Source organism: Fundulus heteroclitus, unplaced genomic scaffold (assembly GCF_011125445.2).
Source record: "Fundulus heteroclitus isolate FHET01 unplaced genomic scaffold, MU-UCD_Fhet_4.1 scaffold_58, whole genome shotgun sequence".
NCBI lineage: Eukaryota > Metazoa > Chordata > Actinopteri > Cyprinodontiformes > Fundulidae > Fundulus > Fundulus heteroclitus.
This window is the reverse complement of record NW_023397011.1, coordinates 1,591,143-1,605,075: the sequence shown is the minus strand read 5'-3', so window position 1 is coordinate 1,605,075 and position 13,933 is coordinate 1,591,143. Positions and strand designations below refer to the sequence as shown.

At 44.4% G+C, this 13,933-nt stretch overlaps 1 protein-coding gene across 3 annotated transcripts in view; it reads left to right on the top strand.

The window, feature by feature from the left end:
- LOC105923198 (rho-related GTP-binding protein RhoA-C) overlaps positions 1-13,933 on the top strand; it is a 101,215-nt gene that overhangs the window by 84,335 nt on the left and 2,947 nt on the right. Inside the window, exon 5 of one of the 3 annotated variants that reach the window (XM_036133113.1) lies at positions 6,959-7,759. The exons of the other annotated variants lie outside the window; for them this stretch is intronic. Within the exon in view, the coding sequence (XP_035989006.1) occupies positions 6,959-7,033 (75 nt within the window). The 3' untranslated portion in view covers positions 7,034-7,759. Of the gene's footprint in view, positions 1-6,958; positions 7,760-13,933 lie in introns of those variants that run through there. 3 annotated transcript variants of the gene reach the window in all.

The following is a 13,933-nucleotide window of genomic DNA, read 5'->3' as shown; positions in this document are numbered from 1 at the left end:
CGTCTTCCCTGGATGATGGAAGGTAAAAGGTAAAAGATGAAATAACAAGCAATGCAAATTGGAGAGCAGTAGGAGAACTCCGCAGAGTAAGGAAAAATAGGCCCTGATGTCCTCCAGCAGCCTAAGCCTATAGCAGCATACCTATAAGGTAGCTCAGGGTAACATAAACCACTCTAACTATAAGGTTTGTCAAAAAGGAAATTTTCAAGCCTAGTCTTAAAAATAGACAGGGTGTCTGCCTCACGGACCAAAACTGGGAGTTGGTTCCACAAGAGAGGAGCCTGATAGCTAAAGGATCTGCCTCCCATTCTACTTTTAGAGACTCTAGGAACCACCAGCAGACCTGCAGCCTGAGAGCGAAGTGCTCTGTTAGGAACATACGGGGTAATCAGAGCTCTGATATATGATGGAGCTTGATTATTAAGGGTTTTATACATTAGAAGAAGAATTTTAAATTATATTCTTGATTTAATAGGAAGCCAATAAAGGGAAGCTAAAATTGGAGAAATATGATCCCTCCTGTTGATTTTCATCAGAACTCTTGCTGCAGCATTTTGGATCAGCTGAAGACTTTAAACTGCATTTTGTGGACTTCCTGATAGTAGAGAATTACAATAGTCCAGCCTTGAAGTAACAAATGCATGGACTAATTTTTCTGCATCAACGCTGGACAGAATGTTTCTAATTTTGGCGATATTCCTGAGGTGAAAAAAGGAAACTCTGGAAACCTTTTTAATATGGGATTTAAATGACATGTCTTGGTCTAAAATAACACCAAGATTGTTTACTTTATTACCAGAGGCCAAGTTAATGCCACCCAGATTAAGTGATTAAGAAGTTTATTTTTTGAGAACTCTGGTCCAAAGATCACAACTTCTGTCTTGTCAGAATTTAAGTGCAGGAAACTTAAAGTCATCCAGCTTTTGATGTCATCAAGACATGACTGCAGTCAAAGTGATTGATTGGATTCATCAGGATTTATTGATAAATATAGCTGAGTGTCATCAGCATAACAGTGGAAATTAATCCCATGCTGTCTTATTTTGCCAATCTGAAGCAAATGTAAAGTAAAGAGAATTGGTCCAAGGACTGAACCCTGTGGTACTTCACAAGTGACCCTAGAGTTTGAAGAAGATTTATTATTAACATGAACAAACTGAAATCTGTACAACCGATACGATTTAAACCAGCCTAATGCTTTCCCCTTAATCCCTACAGTATGTTCAAGTCTTCCTAGGAGAATATAGTGATCAACTACTGTAATGGAGGTTCCACGTTTTAAACTTGAGGCTGGTGAAGAATTTACACTCGCCACTGTGTGTCGATCAGGACAAACTGAGGAGGGGATTTTCTGGTTTGAGTCTCTCTTTAATTGCAGTTCAGCAGCAGTACAAACATGCAGTATGAGGTAGGCTTGGAGATGGAGAGGTGGGTAGGGTAAGTGGTCTAAATATAACAGAAATAAGCGCACATTAAGTCAAGTCATACATTAAGTCATACATCTAACAAATGCTACAACTGAGAGCTAACAGGCTTACTCACATGGAGTAATTAAAAGTCGCAATAAACCTGCAACTAGTACAATACAACATCAGCATGTAATACTGACCGAACTACAAAGTAAACCGCCTCAATACATTTAACAACAAACACTTACATTAAGTCAGGAACGGACATTGACCCCAGCCGGAGCTGTCAGCAGCAGCTGCTCGTCTCCTCCCTCAGAGCTACAGTGCTTCTGCAGCTGCTGCATGTACTATTGGAACTTGCCACTGGGTGGCGCACCTCCCTTTCCCAAACCAAAGTTCAGGGAAACTTGTACAAAACTCTTGTCTTTTTCTGTACGGCTGCCATTCATCTGAATAGTGTATGTACGGCACGAGACATACAAAGTGGTTGGTTGTGTCTGTTACTGTTGAGCGGGCGTATGCAAATTCCTACGATTCGCCCGTTTGGTTCCGGTCGACCTTGCGTACGGGCGTGCTGCCTTCCGTGCACCATGTGATGGCGCTCTCTTCTCGATTTGGCAAATCGGGGGGGGGGGGGGGGGGGGTCGGATTAGGGGGACGTGTACAAAAGGAAGGATCGTTGTACGGGCCTGGTTACAATGGCTTATTAGCCCACCCAGGATAGCGTCACCAACGTGTCGGAAAGTGCACTGCACGAACACAACTACGGGCGGGAGGGGAAAAGTGGGAAAGCTTTTGCTATTGGCCGAGACCGTGGCTTATTTTATTATGCACGTTTAGGAGGGGCCAAGGTGTACGGAAAGAGGGATGCTGTACGGGCCTGGTTCCATTGCTTTACAATGGCTTATAACCCCACCCAGGATAGCGCCAGCAACGTGTTGGAAAGTGCACTGCATGAACGCAACTACGGGCGGGAGGGGAAAAATGGGGAAGCTTTTGCTATTGCAAAATAGCAAAAGCTATTTTGCAATAGCAAAAGCAGAGTGGAACTCTGAGCCCATTTTGTTTCTGGAGCTATGCCACCAGCCAGGCAATATTTGATAAAATCTTGCCTGGCTGAGTTGGAGCTGGAACAGACAAACCGTGTGTGAGCTGTGTGCCATAAAAGGTTGCACATTTTCACCTTCTAAGAAGCAGTGCGTTTTGTGCCACCGTTCGGCATAGGAGCGACGTAGCCTCACAAACTTGGTACCAAACGAAAGAGTCAATCAAGACGATCGAAACAGGCCCACTCGAGCCCATGTAGCTCTGTCTTTTGTCTGCCAGCAGCTGGTTTTTGACCTTAATGAGGCCTTAATCGGAGCCGCCTAGAAAGCAGTGTGTTTTGTGCCACCGTTTGGTCTACAAGCAACGTAGGCTCACAAACATGGTACCAAACAAAAGAGTAAATCGAGACGATCGAAACAAGCCCACTCGAGCCCATGTAGCTCTTTCTTTTGTTTCTTTTGTTCACCTTGATGAGGCCTTAATCGGAGCCTCCTAATTAAAAAGAAGTGTGTTTTTTCCCACCGGTTGGCATGGAAGCGGCGCAGGCTCACAAACTTGGTACCAAACCAAAGTTTAAAGTAAGATCGATCGAAACAAGCCCACTTGAGAATGCGTAGCCCCCTCCTATGTCCTGCAGTATCTGTTTTTTTAACCTTACTATGGAAAAAATTAGGCGTACGGAAAAAGTGATGCTGTACGGGCCTGTTTTCCATTGATTAATGGCTTATTTGCCCACCCAGCATAGTGCCAACGTGTCTGAAACTGCACTACACGACCGCAACTACTATCGGCCGAGACCGTGGCTTATTTAATTATGCGTGTTTAGGAGGGGCCAAGGTGTACGGAAGAAGGGAGGCTGTACAGGCAACACTGAAGTTTAAATCGGCTATCTGTCCTTTCTGTGTAGCAGAGTGGATAACAACATTGCCTTCCACCTAACAGAGCAGGGTTCAAATTCCACCTCAGCCATCACATTCTCATTTACAACATTAAAGTAAATATATATCTGAGAATTTAAATATTTTTCTAATTTCTTAATAAGACTCTGGAAGGAACATTTGGAATCAGATTTATTAACATTATCTTTTAAAAAGTGGCATTTTCTTGAGGTCCTAAATGTACATATTGCGGTAGGTGACGTACCTATAAAACATACATATCGCGGTAGGTTACGGGCCGATGTTGGGACTTATTGGAAATTAATTTTAAATAATTATCTTAGACTTTGAAATATTTTTCTAATTTCTTAATAGGACTCTGGAAGCTATATTTGCAAACAGTTTTAATAATAATTTTAACATTATATTATAAAAAGTGGCATTTCTTTGGTGAAAAATGTACATATCGCGGTAGGTGACGTACATATGAAGTGTACATATCACGGTAGGTTACGGGCCAATGGGACTTATTGAAAATAAATTTTTAGTAAATATAACATTGTTTTGTGAATGTGCATGTGGCTACCACTGTTACAAACTGTAACCTGCCCAACAAAATGTTTAGAAAAAGGGGGGGCATCATTCCAGCACTCTTAACCAACGAGAGGCACTCTTCCTGGGGAGAGGTCTCTGACTGAGACCCCCCCCAGCCTGGAAGTGGGAGATTGAAAGTTTTATTTCTAATTTGACATTAGGAGTCTGGAAGCTATATTTGCAAACTGTTTTAATAATAATTTTAACATAATATTATAATAAGTGGCATTTTGTTTGAGGTGAAAAATGTACATATCGTGGTAGGTGATGTACATAAAAAATGTACATATCGTGGTAGGTAACGTACATATAAAATTTACATATCGCGGAAGGTTATGGGCCGATATTGGGACTTATTGGAACTTAATTTGTAATCAATATAACATTGTTTTATGAAGTTCAGCATGTGGCTACCACTGTTACAAGCTGTAACCTGCCCTACCAAACATTTAGAGATGTTGCCTAATGTTTGTCAGAGCTCCAGAAGGGGGGCTCCAGTCAAGCATTCTGACCCAGAAAGAGGCACTCTTCCTGGGGAGAGTTCGATCCAAAACGCGCCAATTCGATGGACGCGCGGGTTTGGCCAATGGGCGAACCTTTCCCGTTTTTCGCCTCCGCGACGGGCGCCATCCTCTCTCTGACAGGTTGGTGGTGCCGAAGGCCGGACGCCAGAGGCAATGAAACGTACAGGCAATGAAACGTATGAGCCCTGTACAGCCGGTCCACGTTTCGGCCGCCTGGCCCCTCCCAAAACGCGGCAATTCGATGGACGCGCGGCTTCGGCCAGTGGGCGAACCTTTCCCGTTTTTCCCCTCCCACCCACCGTAGGCCGTACGGCCCTCCCCCACCGCACGGCGGTACGCCTCGCGACCCTTCCCACGGGCGCCACACTGTGGATGGAGCCAGTGCTGCGAGTGGAGAGGGGTGGGCGGGGATCCGCGCGGCGCCGCGCATTGCTCGGCATTAGGGCCATACGGCCTGGAGGGTCTCGTTACGCCCGCCCGCTCTGAAAAATCCAGTTTTGGCCCTAGGGGGGTAATAACTCGAGCCTTTGTAACAGCCGCCCCAAATGTATGAAGTACATTTGTTTCAAACAAAGGCGATGAACTAACCCTTTATATTGCTGCTGATGGCGACAGCATGTTCCCGAAACCGAATCAACACCCCCAGAATAGATGCACTGAGGGTAGGTCCAGGCAGTAGGAAGTCGTTGAGGTTAAGGACCATCCGAACCTGGTTCTGACTGTAGCTGGCGCACCTTGTGGACCCAACCCAACTGACTCAATCGGGGTAATGAGGTAAGGGGTTGTCTGTACCAATGAGGATCAGAGGCTGCGCATTCTTAAAAGAATGTAGAGGCAGATCGGACAGATACCTGAACTGCTTCTGGAGTCTGTCAATTGGGTAGGACTGTTCTGTTAGGACCAGACAATCGGCAGTGAAGGCTCCATTCACCGTGAAGCGGCTGCTACCGCTGAAGGAAGGAGATATGTGGAAAGAAACTGAAGCGCCTCTCAAAATTTGAGTATCCTGCCTTATGGTTCTTAAATGCAGAGTCTCTGGGGTTCCCTGTAGACCAAGCTTGTGAGCGGCAGGGGGCAGGAGCATGGTGCGCTCAGAATCATCATCGAGAATGGCATATGTTTTGAGACTCTGATTTCCATGATGCAAAGTGACTTGGACCACCTTCAGTAAGACTATGCCGCCCTCTAGTGGTCGATCCAGGTACAGCATATCAGTGGCGGTACTGATGAGGCAACTCTCCTCTTTATTCATCTCCTTTATATCTCTGGTGTTCACATCATGAAGCACCTGAAGGTGTCTCCCCTGATACAGGTTACAGGGTTTCCGAAGATCACATTGGGCTGCATGATGAGATCTCGCACAGCGCCAGCACCTATTGTGGTTCTTTATCCACTGCGACAGTTGGTCCTTGGACAACTTCTGAATGTCCGCACATTGGCTGAGATAATGATGAGTACTTCCGCAGTATGGGCAATAACGGTTTGATTTAATGCCTTTGTTCCCCAAATTCCTGGAAACGGTACCGTCTTTGGTTCCGTGCAGCACCGTCGTGACTCTCTTCTTCTGAGTTCCTAATTTGTCTTTATTTCCTGTTCCGGAATCATAATTGTCTGAATTATGACACCAGGTCTCATACTGACGCCATTCAGCGAAATCCACTAAAGTGTAGACTGCATTGGGATGGCGGAACATGGCTCGACGGAAGTCTGCACGCTGCTCTGCAGGTAATTAACTCAGCAAGCGGGCCACATGAGATCCACATCTGAGCTCGGCGTCACCCTCTGAACCCAAGGTTCTGAGTAACCCAACCAGCGACTGAACTTCTAGGGCAAACCTCTGAAATGCTGCTGAGTCACCTCGGCGGACGTCTGGTGCATCCATTACCCCAGCAATCCTATTTAATGCCATTTGGTGCGGCTGGCCAAACTTTTCACTTAGAGCAGTGATCACCAACCCATCAATCGCGATCGACTGGTAGATCTTTGAAACATTCCCTGTAGATCCCGATGATAGAATAGACCAGGGATGCGTGAGCAGCCACTAGAGGGTGCGCGAGCTGAAATCTGTAATAGCGTCTGATGGTGTTTTTTTCCCACACCATAAAGCCGTGTAAATAAACATTTCCTTTGTCAAAATTAAAATCAAAAACTGCAAATTTGATAAATAAATAAAATGTATTGACATGAAAATTATTTATTTTAAGTCTTGTTCTACGCTTAATTTTAAGATGAAGTTATCTCCTTCTACGCATTGTGCTTCAAATATGCGCACCCAGCTTGTGCCCTCTACTTCATTCATTCTCGCAAATATGCTCAATTGGCTGAAACCAGGGAATCAGAGGCAACAGAGGAGAGAATTGCAACAGATCTGGGAGAAGACAAATCTCTCTCCATCTCTTTCCCCGCTTCACGTCGTGTTCGTCATTAAAGGGAAAATTTAATTTGTGCCGAAAGTTTTATTTACAAGATTAAATTGAACAACCCAGTCTCTCTTTCGATCGCACAGCACTGCTCATGGTGTGGTGACTCTGGACCTCTACCAGCATTGACGCGCATGATGACAAACCGGCGGTGGGGCTGAAGGGAGCTGAGATGTGTTGCCATGGGCGTGTCTACCTGCTGAATGTAACCGCTGTAAAAGTTTTTATTTCTCTGATTAATAACATCTATGGACCGCTCTGTTATTGACACTCTGGTCTGCTCTGCCAAAGCGCTCTCTCTCTCTCTTTCTCTCTCTCTCTCTCTCTCTCTGACACATATCAAATTAAAGTTCTTCGTGCAACATAAATTTTGAGTCAGACTCAGAATAAGAAGCTGATGTACGAAATAAACAAAGTGAGAACACACGGGTAGAACATCAGAGTTTATTCCGTGAATGCACCAGGATAGCCGGGTTAGAGAAGTTTCAGGTTGTGGTGGTGTGGCCGATCTGAGCGTCTCTTTCTTTCTCTCGCTCCAGGCTGAGCCACCTGAAAAAGTTTGGGAACCCCTGAAAAAGGAAATAGGCCACACTGCACCTATAGTTGCATTGAGAATTGTGTTAAAATAAGAGTTCTGTTTGGTAAAATGTTGATTCTAATGTGACTTTAATGATGCTTCAGGAGATAAGCATAACACTTGATAAGACGTTACTTTACTTTTGTGTTGAGATTAACTGAAGTTGATGTGAAGCTATAGCCAGTTTGATATGCTACTTACAATGTTTTCTTTGTTGCATTAATTTGTCCAGTTGGACCAAAACATTTTATGTAATTCAAAAACAGTTGATTTATGAGTTCATTCATGAATAAAAGGCTTCAAGTTTGAAGTAGAATCTGGCCTTTTTTTCTTGCAACGCCTCTCCAGGTAGATCTTGCTTCCCACCAAAGTGGAGGTCGGGGATCTTGGGCTTAAAAAGGTTGGAGACCACTGACTTAGAGCCTCCATCGTGTCTGAGTATGGGGTGGCGGAGTTCAGATAAGAATCTGCTATGAGTTTGGCTTCTGCGAGTTTGAGGTGGTCCACCAGGATCTGATACTTGAACAGCTCTGTTCCATCAGGTGGTAATAGATTAGTCAGAGCTATCTTCAACCGAGCAAAGTCACTTGTGTCTCGTCTAGCAAAAGTAGGGAATACACGGTCTAGGTCCTTGATAGGTTTGCTCCGTGAGAACTGGCAACGTTGAAGGGGGGTGCAAACTCGTTCGATCCCAGCCTCCTGCCCTCGACGATGCCTGAAGATCTGTCGACACCTTCTCTCGTGGCGTGGCGGGCCTACAGAACCGTGGCTTTCTGGCTTGTGTTGCCATGCTCTGATCCTTTATGAGCTGTAAATTACTCATCAGCTTTTCCAACATGATCAAGACAAGCTGGGTTGATGGAGAAGATTCAGCCTCCTCTTCTGTCTCGGGCCTTGGTGGAGGATCAGGCCATTCTTCCTCCTCCTCTCTGTTGCCCCACCGGGTCGAAGAGGGTGGCGGTGCATATATTGGTGGTGGGATTTCGAGCTGTTGTTGGAACGTAGCTGTGCTTTGTGAAGAATATTCCAAACCTCCTTCTCATCTCTTCCTTTAATTCTCTGTGAGTTCGGCCAACTCAGAACGTACTGCTTCTTTAGACCGTTCATATTCGGCTCCCTGCCTCCTTAACATCTCCAGCTCTGAGCGATATGTTGAGAAGGTCGGTGTCAACTGCCTGTGATGCGATGATAGTGTAGAATAATCTTTGCTGTCCTCTTCTGCCACGCTTTTCCGCCGTTGTGGTTCGGTAATCGTCTGTTCTGGGGAACCAACCCACTCATCTACTGTAATTTCCCACTGACTACTGGGCCATCCGGCTTTAATACATGGGGGGGGGGGGGGGTCATCTTGGCAGCTCCGTCCTCTGACGGCGAATACAAGCTATCATCACATCTCGTCTCAACTCGTACTCCTCTATAATCAAATAGAGGCTGAAGCCAGTGTCCCATCTCGCTGGTTTCATAATCCTTTAAGTATGAAGGTGGGCGGGTTTGCTGCTTCGGTCTGACTGCTGCATCACGGCTGAACTGCATGCTGAAACAGGGGTAAGTGTCCCAATCCGGCTCGAAGGACCAAATTGTAGTGGAGGTTTCATGTTTTAAACTTGAGGCTGGTGAAGAATTTACACTCGCCACTGTGTGTCAATCAGGACAAACTGAGGAGGGGATTTTCTGGTTTGAGTCTCTCTTTAATTGCAGTTCAGCAGCAGTACAAACATGCAGTATGAGGTAGGCTTGGAGATGGAGAGGTGGGTAGGGTAATGGTACGATTGGGTATGTGTGTGGTCTAAACATAACAGAAATAAGCCCACATTGTCACCTCATACATCTAACAAATGCTACAACCGAGAGCTAACAGGCTTACTCACATTAAGTCGCAATAAACCGGCAACTAGTACAATACAACATCAGCATGTAATACAGACCGAACTACAAAGTAAACTGCCTTAATACATTTAACAACAAACACTTACATTAAGTCAGGAACGCAAATTGACCCCAACCGGAGCCGTCAGGCTGACGTCTCCTCCCTCAGAGCAACAGTGCTTCTGCAGTTGCTGCATGTACTATTGGAACTTGCCACCAGGTGGCGCACCTTCCCAAACCAAAGTAATAAACACTCGAGCCTTTGTAACAACTACATTTCTCTGTGAAATGTTAAGCCGGTTTTCTTTTTAGGGGCTGCAAAGTGGCACAGAGGGTAGCGCTGTTGCCTTGCAGCAAGAAGGTTCCGGGTTTGAGTCCAACCCTGGGTCTTTCTGCATGGAGTTTGCATGTTCTCTCTGTGCATGCGTGGGTTCTCTCCGGGTACTCCGACTTCTTTCTATTTGGATGTCAGTTCATCTGGTTAGGAAGAAGGATTAAAGTTCTTAGGATATGCAAAGAGAGTGTGTCCAAGTTAATGTTCTTAATGTTCCGGAATGAAAGGAGCCGTGGGGTCTTTGCTGAGAAAAGACGAGGGGAAATGTTAAATGAGGTTGTTTCCATAATTTTTTGAGGTCAGTAACGTCATTTTTTTGGGGCCAAGTATATTTTTATTTCTTCTTCCAGATTTATATTTTAAAAGCTGCAACTCATGAAAATACAGCAGGTTCAATAAATTAAGTTATATTCTGATGTATTTGGGTGAGTTTTCGAAGCTTGTTTGTTATTGTTGACAGAAAAAGTTTTCATGACTGCCACACATTTTCACAGCAGGGTAAAGGTTTAATGGTTAAAAGGTGTTAAATGACAATAGTTTGTCTAAGTCTAAGTTTACGCGAATTACTGCACTTTTCACGCAACGCTCATTTTTATAAATCCAGATGTGGGGGTTGAACTTTGTGCGCAGACATACTTATAAATGTGTCCCCTAATGTAGGATATGTCCCTGGAAAATAGGAAGAAACTAGACAAAAGTACAAATCTTAGGTCTCATCTCTCTCCAGCGGATTGTCAGTATCTAAACGTCATTTGTAAAAAAAAAAAAAAAAGTCATGACAAAGACCTGGTACAGGACCTGAGAGATGCATCAACTTTCAGCTGATTATTTACTATATGTCAGTGGTGAGATGCACTCTGTTGAGGCTGTTTCATTACAGGGAGGACAATATCGTACTCTATTTAAAGAATATAAAGTAATTTTTTTAAGACTGTTTCATAATCAGACCTCTCAACTTTTATCAAAAGTTAGGAGTGAGATTATGCTAATTTGGGGGCGGGGCTTGTTTGGGGGCGGGGCTAACCGGACCCTGGAAGAGCCGGTGGAGTCAACTCCATCTCATTTTTATCCCACCAGACAATGAAGTAGACATGTATTACTTATTTTAAAAAGAGAAAGAGACATATTAATACTTTATTGTTCAGTTAATGGATTAAAACATAAATAATACACAATTGTTCAAATAATACTGAATAAAATTAAGTAGATTTTAATTATTGACCGAATTATTATACTGTTACACATTCATCTATGGGTTGTTTATCATTGTAAATCTATAACCTGATTGGTGAATCAGGCTGAGTTTCATCAAGCCTTTATGATCCCCTCAGCAGCAACACTGAAGCACACAGAGGTTCCCGCTGCGTCTTTACGCACGATCCAGCTGCTGATGTCTCCCTCTCTTCAGCTCAATGCACTTCTAGACTAGTTACAGTTTATAACATTCTCATCACCTTTCACAGCGACAGGTTTCTCAGTCAGTCGCCGCGCTGACCAGAGAAATCTCTATTGCTCTCAGTGCGCACTGACGCCCAGAAAGCACCCGCTCCGAGGGAAAGGAGGGGGGAGAGGAGCAAGCGCGGAGGCACAGAAATACGGTGCATGTAGTTAAAAAATGAAGAATTGATAAAAACGAAACTTATAAACTGACCAAGTGGCGTTTTAAACTGCATCTGGTTAGCAGAACTGTTTTTATGATCCAGCGTGCAGCCATGACTTGTTCTGAATGAACCGGTCATCTCGCAGCAGCTCCCCCCGCCCCCTCCCTTCCTCCTGTGTACGCGGTACAGGACCTTACCGGCTCACTTTCACCACTGTTAAGACTAAAATTATTCATAACTCTGATCACTCTTCCTGCTGCTCTGTTAACATGAACTGCAGCAGGAATTACTGATGGCCACAAGTTGTGAAAGACGCTGAAACATCTCAGCAGAAGGCGGAGTTTTGTCGTCCGCAGCCCAGATGGGCTTTGTGATTTTTATGATTGAGAAATTCCATGTTTGCGTGTGAAATGCCATGTGTTGCGTGTGAGCGTGTGAAGTTAGTGAAATGCGTGTGTCACACGGTGAATGCGTGAGAGTTGAGAGCTATGTTCTAGTGATGTTACGTGATGTGCCGAGGCTTCGAGGCGTGTGTCGAGTAATGGAGGGGGCGTTTCCGTGAAGCGCGTATCGAGGCTTGCTTCATTTAGGGGAGGAGCCGAAAACGATGACGTCCGAAGCCTCGCTGGCCGGCTGTACCACGTGACTGCTTCGGGAAGTGGCTCAGATGTTGGCGCGGCTTCGACAGCTTTTAGAAAGCCCACAGGCTCCATTCAAAATGTGGGTTGTTGTAGGCGAGTTGCGGTCAGTTGAGAGAGTGGATAGAGTTTTGATAGTTTGGATAGCAGAGTTTGGATAGTGGTTATTTAGTTTGAGACAGTTAGTTTGGTGTTTGGAGAGTTTAGGAGAGAGATAGATAGATAGGAGATCAGTGCTCTCAACTATCACGCATTGACCGTCACTGACTTCACACGGTCACACGCAAACATGCATTTTTCACGCATAAAAATCCCAACGCCCATCTGGGCAGCGGACGATAACAACTCCGCCTTCTGCTGAGATGTTTCAGCTTCTTTCACAGCTTGTGGCCATCAGTAATTCCTGCTACAGTTCATGTTAACAGAGCAGCAGGAGGAGCGATCAGAGTTATGAATAATTTTAGTCTTAACCAGCGGTTGAAAGTGTGCCGGTAAGGTCCTGTACTACGTACGCAGGAGGGGAGGGGGCGGGGGAAGAGAGCTGCTGCCAGATATTGCCTTCATTCAGAACCAGTTATGGCTGCACTCTGGATCATAAAACAGTTCTGCTCACCAGATGCAGTTTAAAACGCTACGTCTGGTTATAAGTTGTTTTTATTAATTCTGCATTTTTTAACTACATGCACCGTATTTCTGTGCCTCGGCGCTTCGATGCGCTTCTGCCGTGCGCTTTTTTCAGGTGCGCAAAATTACGTTACTTGTAATTTGGGTGCGCGCTTTCATTTTAAAGAACTTGTAACATCAGGAGGCTGATCTCAGACCGGTCAGCTCCTATGATCACTGTATAGGAGCCCTTTACAGTTTTTATTTATGCATTTTCACCCTGTTTATCCCTCACACGCAGCGCACCATCGGGTAAAATCCTCCCACCTCACCGCCCAGAGCGCACTGAGGAGAGCAATAGAGATTTGTCTGGTCGACTGAGATGAGAAACCTGTTGCTGTGAAAGGTGATATAGGTTATAAACTGTTACTGTCTAGAATTGCATTGAGCTGAAAAGAGGGACACATCAGCAGCTGGATCGTGCGTAAAGACGCAGCGGGAACCTCTGTGTGCTTCAGTGTTGCTGCTGAGGGTAAACTGTGGGACCGTATAGTACTGGGCTAATCATTGGTCACAGTACCCCAATCTGTACATACTTGCACTTATTTATTTATGCACCCCGGCATCATCTGTGCCATGTGAGCGTGTCTTTTCAAAGGTTGGAGAAGTAGTATCAAAAAAGAGAAATCATTTGAAACCAAAAACTGTGGAGAAATTGTTGTTTCTTAATAAAAATGCATGAAATTATCCAAGTTACACAAGCATTAGCCTATTCACTACCCCCTGCCTAGTTCCACAAGCACTTTCATTGTCCTCTGCCTGATTAAGCCCATGCCATTTTTCTAGAGTCACAAAAAAACATTATTACACAACATGCCATATCATGTCACTACTATTTTGGGAATAATTACACACAGAGAATACATTCAAACAATATTTTATTGTACACATGTGTTTACAAAATTTATGTAGACAAATTATTTCGTCCTACACCTTCTGTGAAGTCATTCCCAAGAGCCATAATAGACAAAAATGATATGCATCACACGTGTTAAGATACAGCTGGCTGTGATTATACAACTTGCCAGTAGTTGGTGCTGTGTGCACATGAACCGTCAAGAAATGAACCTTTTCTCGAACCAGTTGGCTGAGTGGTTCAATGCCTCATGAGGCTTCATCTCGCCATCACTACTATGTTCATAATTAATTTATGGGTTTCCAATATTGGGACCCTGATTTGTTTCAATATATAAATTCTTTCCATGATAACTTAACAGCAAGGTAAGTGACGTGCTTCGTCACAGCAAACCTTCACTGGAATATGAAAAAGAGACCTGTTTCTCTTGTCTCTAAAAGCTGAAAGCATTAAAAAAAAAGTTTAATATGACACTGAAACATCACATCTCATGTAAGCCAGGTTTTTAGAAGTACAGTCATGATGA